Raw genomic sequence first — 6,230 nt, 5'->3', positions numbered from 1 at the left:
ATACCCGAACTAAAGATATCACATAATATAGTTTTTTTCCTTTTCTTTTTAGCAGTTTATGCTTAATCGGGCACATCAATATCATAAACAGGACCTACAATTTCAACCCAGCACATCAAAATTTCTAAATACAGTATAAAAACCCATCAAAAAACAAATCCACAATGATAATTTGTTAAGCCTAGTTAACCTGACCTACCCACAATAACGCAGGATGTGTGTGTGTGTGTGTGAGGGGGGGACCAATAGAAGTGTTTTAGTGGATGTATTATATTTGTATGTTGGTATTTTGAAAATAATTCTAAAGAGATCGTTACAATTTACTTATTTAACAACTATTTTGTATACTTAGTACGTTGTTGTATTTCTTTTTCATGTTACGTGAAAAACATTTTTGGCTCATGTTTCTGAGTTGTTTTTATTCATTTAATTTTGTCTTATTGTTTATAAAACTCATTTTATTTGGTCTGTAATGCGCCAAAAATTATCATTATATATATATATATTTAAAAATCATTATATTATATATATATATTCTGACCATCCACCATTTTCAGTACCCCCTAATTTGAAATTCGTTCCCTCTGTTTCTGCCTACCCATAGTTCACTAGGATATTTCTTATACGTTTAGTCAACGCTGGTTAGTATTAAAGTTCACTTCTGTTGGTGTGGGAGCTGAACTTACACGAGCAGTCTGAGATGTGTGTGGTTTGTTGAGTAATACGTAAAAGTAAAGGTGGATGTTATTTTTTTAGTTGTCGTAAACCATTATTTCAAGTGAGTTTTAGGAAATTTATTACTACTTTTCTACACTAAGGTTGTTGTTACGGAAGAGTGAGTAACTTTATACTCTTATTTCTTAAATATTTATGATATTGTAAATTATAAGTAAGTGGTAGTTAACTTTTAGTTTTAACTAATTTAATTGGAGACAAGATTGAATATACAACTTTTACTAGTTTAACTATAACTTATAAGGGAGGGAAAGGTAGTAACTTGTAAAGTTTAAAAGTTATTATATTTATAAACTTTGTTTTGTTGTTGTTTATATCCTTGGTTTAAAAAAAAAAAAACATGGGTGTAAAGAGAAGTTTTCAAGAACCCAATGACACAGTGAATTAAACTTAAAGTAACATATTTCAGAAAACTGAAATAGCTCTTAAAGTTAAACTTTAAGATTACTTCAAGACGTTCAGTTTACACAAATAATAGGAGCCATATTCTTCAACTTTAAGTTAATTTTAAAGTTAATCTACGAGACTTTATGCTACTCTGTTTTAAGCGAAAGACAAGTTAAAAGTTAATAAAACTAAAAGAACCACAGGTAAAGCCTGGTTCAACTATCCTTGAGAAAAATAGTAAAATCTTCCTCTTAAATTGTAGATTCTCCTATTATAACTCTCTTAAAAGAGCCAGCCTTCACTTTTACGAACACAAACTTCTGCAATGAGCCAGTTAGAAAAATAAACTGTATTCTAGCCTGTCTTTCTCAAGTCTTGAACTTTGGCCCCATACTTGTCCCATTGTTTTTGAAATTGAAGCCCATTATCAAATGGCTACTCTGGATGTTCGTTTTAACTTCAATAAAATTACATTTTCTCAACAGCAAGAAATCTTAATGTCTATTACTATATAACTTTCCCATTTCCCAAAAATCTTGCTTTCCTGATATGAACCCTTTCCAGTCAGTCGGTATCATTCCTTGGTGCTGACTCGTGAGGATCTGCACCAATAACATGGGTCAAGTTTTACTGGATTCCATAAATAATGACCTTTTGGTTTCACTTCTCCAACCTCCATGATCCAGTTTGCTAATCATCTTTCCTAAAGTTTTTAATATCTTGGTACACAAAGTTCATGCTATTTCCAGATAAGTAACAGCCTCAAGAGTGATCGGGTTAGTAAGGTAAGAATTCCTTTGTTGATTCCATGTGGACTTTTACATTTCATAAAATTATTTTTGCAAGGTTTCTGTTATTGCAGTAAAATATTTTTTTCCCACTTCTAAACTGTGATTGACTGACTTTTTTTTCTTTTTAAAATTTAAAGGAAACCTCTTGTTGGTTTAAAACTGAAGTATGATATGATAGGCAGAGGTTCATACAATCTCTATTCTTCTTTAAAAAAAAATGTTTTATAAATAACTAGTTAATAAGTTGTCTAATTGAAAATGTTTATGCAAGTCTTTTTTTCTGTTTCATGAAAGATTGGTTTCTACTTAACTGGGTTAATCACTGATTATGAACACTTTTATGGTGAGCTTAGTTTCTCTAATCTTGATTTGACTAAATATTCAATAGTGTTTACTGATGAACTTTGCAGTAAATGTGAATATGTAAGGTTGCAAAATGTCCCAGACTATACCACATAATGGGGGGGGGGGGGCTCTTATAGGCAGCTCCTGGACTCTCTAACCTTTATAGGCTGGAACTTTGGACCAGCCAATCAGTTTAATTTACTGTTGTCATCTCGGTATATTTAACAAATACTGGCTTCCAGAATTTTTTGTGTTAAATAAAAGTATATATTAAACATGTTTTTCCTTAATAGTTCTTTAGTAAATCAAACTTGGTCAGATGGCTATCAGTTTCAGTGTACTTTGAACATGTTTATTTCATGTGTACTACTTTGATAAGTCAGCTGACAGTAAATCCTCGTGTGCTGAATGTACTATGTCATGTCACTTTGTAAAAATAGTACTTGAGGAATATTTAACTTTGAAGACGGTGCTTTGTGGTTAAAGCCCCAAACTCAAGCACAAAGGTGTTTCTTTAAATTTACAGCAGATGTTTTGAAGAATTATAGTGGTGTTCTTTCAAAGATGACACTACATCAATGTACTGGTATCTTCAAATAAAAAAAACCTAACGAGCTTACTTTACTTCTCATTATGTATCTTTCAGATTAAAGTCACTTTCTTGTTGAGCTTATACTTGCACCTCATTCTATTGCTTCTATAAACCACAAGTTTAGTATTTAAGGTAAATATTGGGTTTTTGTATAATTTACACTATAAATTATCTGGTGGTGGAATCACGCACACACGCAAAGTCGTGAGGAAGGTAATGAGTCACAACACAAGTTTGTGATTTGTTAAACTACTGTGATAGTGTACAAATTATGTAATTTGCTGGTGTTTTTAGATTGTTTATATATACCCGTTCATCCTTTGTATGTAGTTCCTAAGATCTTGGCTTGACAAAAACAGCTAGTATTTTAAACTAATAAACATCTTTTACTGAAAGCATCCCATGAATAGATAATAGTACAGTAAAGTAAGTGAAATAACTACTCTTAAAAATTAGTGAAAGTCTTAAAATGAAATCAAACATAGTTTTTTTTATAGACAGTATAGTTGTACTATGGTATTGTCATTCAAGTACATTTTTGGAGAAACTTGCCTGATTAATGAAATTAACATTATGTTACTTTGTATTTTTATAATAACTAAAAAAAAAAACAAACTTGGTGTTATGTCTGTCCTAACAATTGTCATATTGGTGTAAGTTTTAATTGTATATTTAAAGACTACTTGCAACTCTAAAGTAAATACTTTTGTTTTTTGTAGACATTATCCTGAAATTACTGCCATGCCTATTACAGTAAAACATTTTTATTTGTTGATGATCTGTTTTGTTCTTCACAAAAATGTTGAAGCTACAGTAAATGCTTCAGTGACATTTGACCCTTCTACTGGTTTGTACCATATTCATGAAAACATTAAAAGTGACTCGGTTGCCTGGGCAACTTTTACAGATGAAATTTTCAAAACTGGGTGAGTTATGGTTTAAATACGATTCAAATTTCTTTTGTTAGTTTGTATATTTTTGTCCAGTTCATTAGTACAAGGAATTACACTAAAACACACTAAAGATTTATTTGTATTTAAACTACAACTTGCTTACTCTTCAGAAACTTTATCATTAACTGCTTTCTCAAACATCTATATTTAACCCTCAAACAATTGGTTTGTTAAATAACTATTGAGTAATTATCTTTAGTCTGTTACAACAGGTGTGGAATTGACTAAAACATGTTGATGAAATATGAATTGTAGGAGTAACTGAAGGGGATTGATTAGTATTAATAGTATGTTAAAAACAAATTTAAAGTACTAGTGTCTTATGTCAACTTTCCATTTTTTATTTTTTTTTAAGAATTAGATTCTTAAGTATGGGAGGTATCTAGGTTTTCTAAATTGCTGGAATTTCTTAAGTTATGTTCTATAATATATTCTTGTAAAGTGTTCTGTTTGGCAAGTTCTCTTAGATTATCTGTGAACTTCTTAACACTTACATTCGCTGTTACTGTGTTAGGCCTAACTTGCTTATAGAATTCTTCTCAAATTGATTACTAACAAATGTGCTGAGTTACAGACAAATAGATGCATTTATTTCTTACTAACATTATCTAAACCATCTTGGTCCTTTAATACACTAAATATTTCACTGATTAACTGACAGTTAGTACTTGTTTTCTATTTACTACAGTTTCTTCTAGATTTCAAGACTTTGTGAAATTTGTAGATGATATCGTGACTCTCCCTCTAGCTAGAAACTTCCAAGTTGTTAAAAATGGATTTTAGAACACTAAATGTTTCATGCTTCATAATAAACTCCATGTATTCTGGACAATACCTTCCAACAACTCTCAATATATGCAAGATTTTTTTTTTTTCCTCAGGTGGTCCTACCTCCAAGTATGGACAAATGGAACGTATGATGATACTATGCAAGTATATGCAGCTGGGTTGGTAGAAGGATACCTCACCAGATCTCTCATTAAGAATCACTGGAGAAACACTGTTGCTGATTATTGTAATGGGGAGATAGAGTATTGTTACAGACTGCGGGAGTTTTTGCAGACAAATCTAAATTATATGACTGATAACATTTCTCTCTATAGAACAACACGGAGTTACTGGCATCAAGTGAGTGACATTTGTTTGTAAATCTGTGGAGTATGAACTAGGTATTTACATTGTAATTTTTGAATTGTAACTTGCCTATATAGCAGAACAAGGCTACTGTTTGTTTCAATTTTTTCATGTGCAAAGTATCTTTCATTACTACTTGCCTCTCCTTAAAATATTCATTTTTTAAATTCAAAAAATTTTTTTATAAAAGTTTGAAATAACTATAGTTTTTCTTTCGGAAGAGTTAGTATGTAGCAGCTTCAGCATAAGTTCGTATGCGATATAGCATTGTAATTATTTTAGTCTTTTTACTTTAACTTAAACTAAATATTATAAACTAAATTATTTTTTTTTTTATTTTTTAATAGGGTTAATTAAAAAGTACTTTAAAACCTAAATTATGACTGTACTTAAACAATCAAACCTGGCTTGGTTACTCTTAGGCCTTAGTTTTTATTTTAATAGCATGCACAAATCTTTTTTCTGTTGTCCATAGCTGCCCTTATAATTCTGTACTTTCTCTGTAGGCAGGGCTCATTCTTGAACAGATAAGTGGCATTGAAGATGGCTACATGAATGCTCCTACTCAACCTAGGACTAAATTGGATGTAGTTGGAATTATGTGAGTCATGCTATTACTAGGTATATCTATGTTTGTATTGGGTGCTATGGAAGAGGTGTTGGGAAGATGAGCAGTTGTAGAGTTTGGAATAATATTTAATATTATCATTTGTAGTGATTCTTATTGAATAAGAAAACTAGACTTGGTAAGTAAGAGTAGGTTAAAGTTTTCAATTTGGGCTTAGCGGTGTAATTGCTACTATGATGTTAAAGAATTAGATTATGCTTCCCCAGGGCACAGGTTTATGATACAACTGACAGAGCAAGAGATAATAAAAGGGACTACCAATGACGTAGGGAATAGAACTCGGTTAATATATACAAGGGGTTGGTAAAATGGCACTCGTAGAAAAAAAAAACCATAACTTAATTGTGTCGGGGATACTGCAGAGAATTAATTGTAGGGATAAAATTAATAGTAAATCACCAGGGCTAAATGCTAGACTTGGGTTAATATGTAACAATGAGCATATAGGCTGGTTGGACTCGTGGGATTGTTTCATAAGGTCCCTTAAAGTTTATAATGTTATTGGATAGTCAAGATGGTTTCACTAAGGGGAAAATCTTGCCTTACAAATCTCTTGACCTTCTCTGAGAAGGTTACTACATATTAAATTTGTAACTATTTTCAAAAAACTGTTAACAAGGTGATACAAGGCTTAAACATCAACTAATAGGTGTGGGATAAAAGTT

General features: G+C 31.2%; 1 protein-coding gene across 4 annotated transcripts in view; it reads left to right on the top strand.

Annotated features, from left to right (window-relative positions):
* The first annotated feature begins 633 nt into the window (after positions 1 to 633).
* The window catches only part of LOC106474626 (putative phospholipase B-like 2), a 15,687-nt gene continuing 10,090 nt past the window's right edge, over positions 634 to 6,230 (top strand). Inside the window, exons 1-4 of one of the 4 annotated variants that reach the window (XM_022402938.1) lie at positions 634 to 737; positions 3,570 to 3,776; positions 4,685 to 4,931; positions 5,444 to 5,538. In XM_022402938.1, the coding sequence (XP_022258646.1) occupies positions 3,592 to 3,776; positions 4,685 to 4,931; positions 5,444 to 5,538 (527 nt within the window). In that variant the 5' untranslated portion in view covers positions 634 to 737; positions 3,570 to 3,591. Of the gene's footprint in view, positions 836 to 3,569; positions 3,777 to 4,684; positions 4,932 to 5,443; positions 5,539 to 6,230 lie in introns of all 4 variants that reach the window. The other 3 variants (XM_013935316.2, XM_013935317.2, XM_022402939.1) reach the window with 3 other exon arrangements.

The sequence above is a fragment of the Limulus polyphemus genome, unplaced genomic scaffold (assembly GCF_000517525.1).
Source record: "Limulus polyphemus unplaced genomic scaffold, Limulus_polyphemus-2.1.2 Scaffold7455, whole genome shotgun sequence".
Taxonomy (NCBI): Eukaryota; Metazoa; Arthropoda; class Merostomata; order Xiphosura; family Limulidae; genus Limulus; species Limulus polyphemus.
The sequence above is the reverse complement of the archived record's forward strand: the minus strand, read 5'-3'. Positions and strand labels throughout refer to the sequence as shown.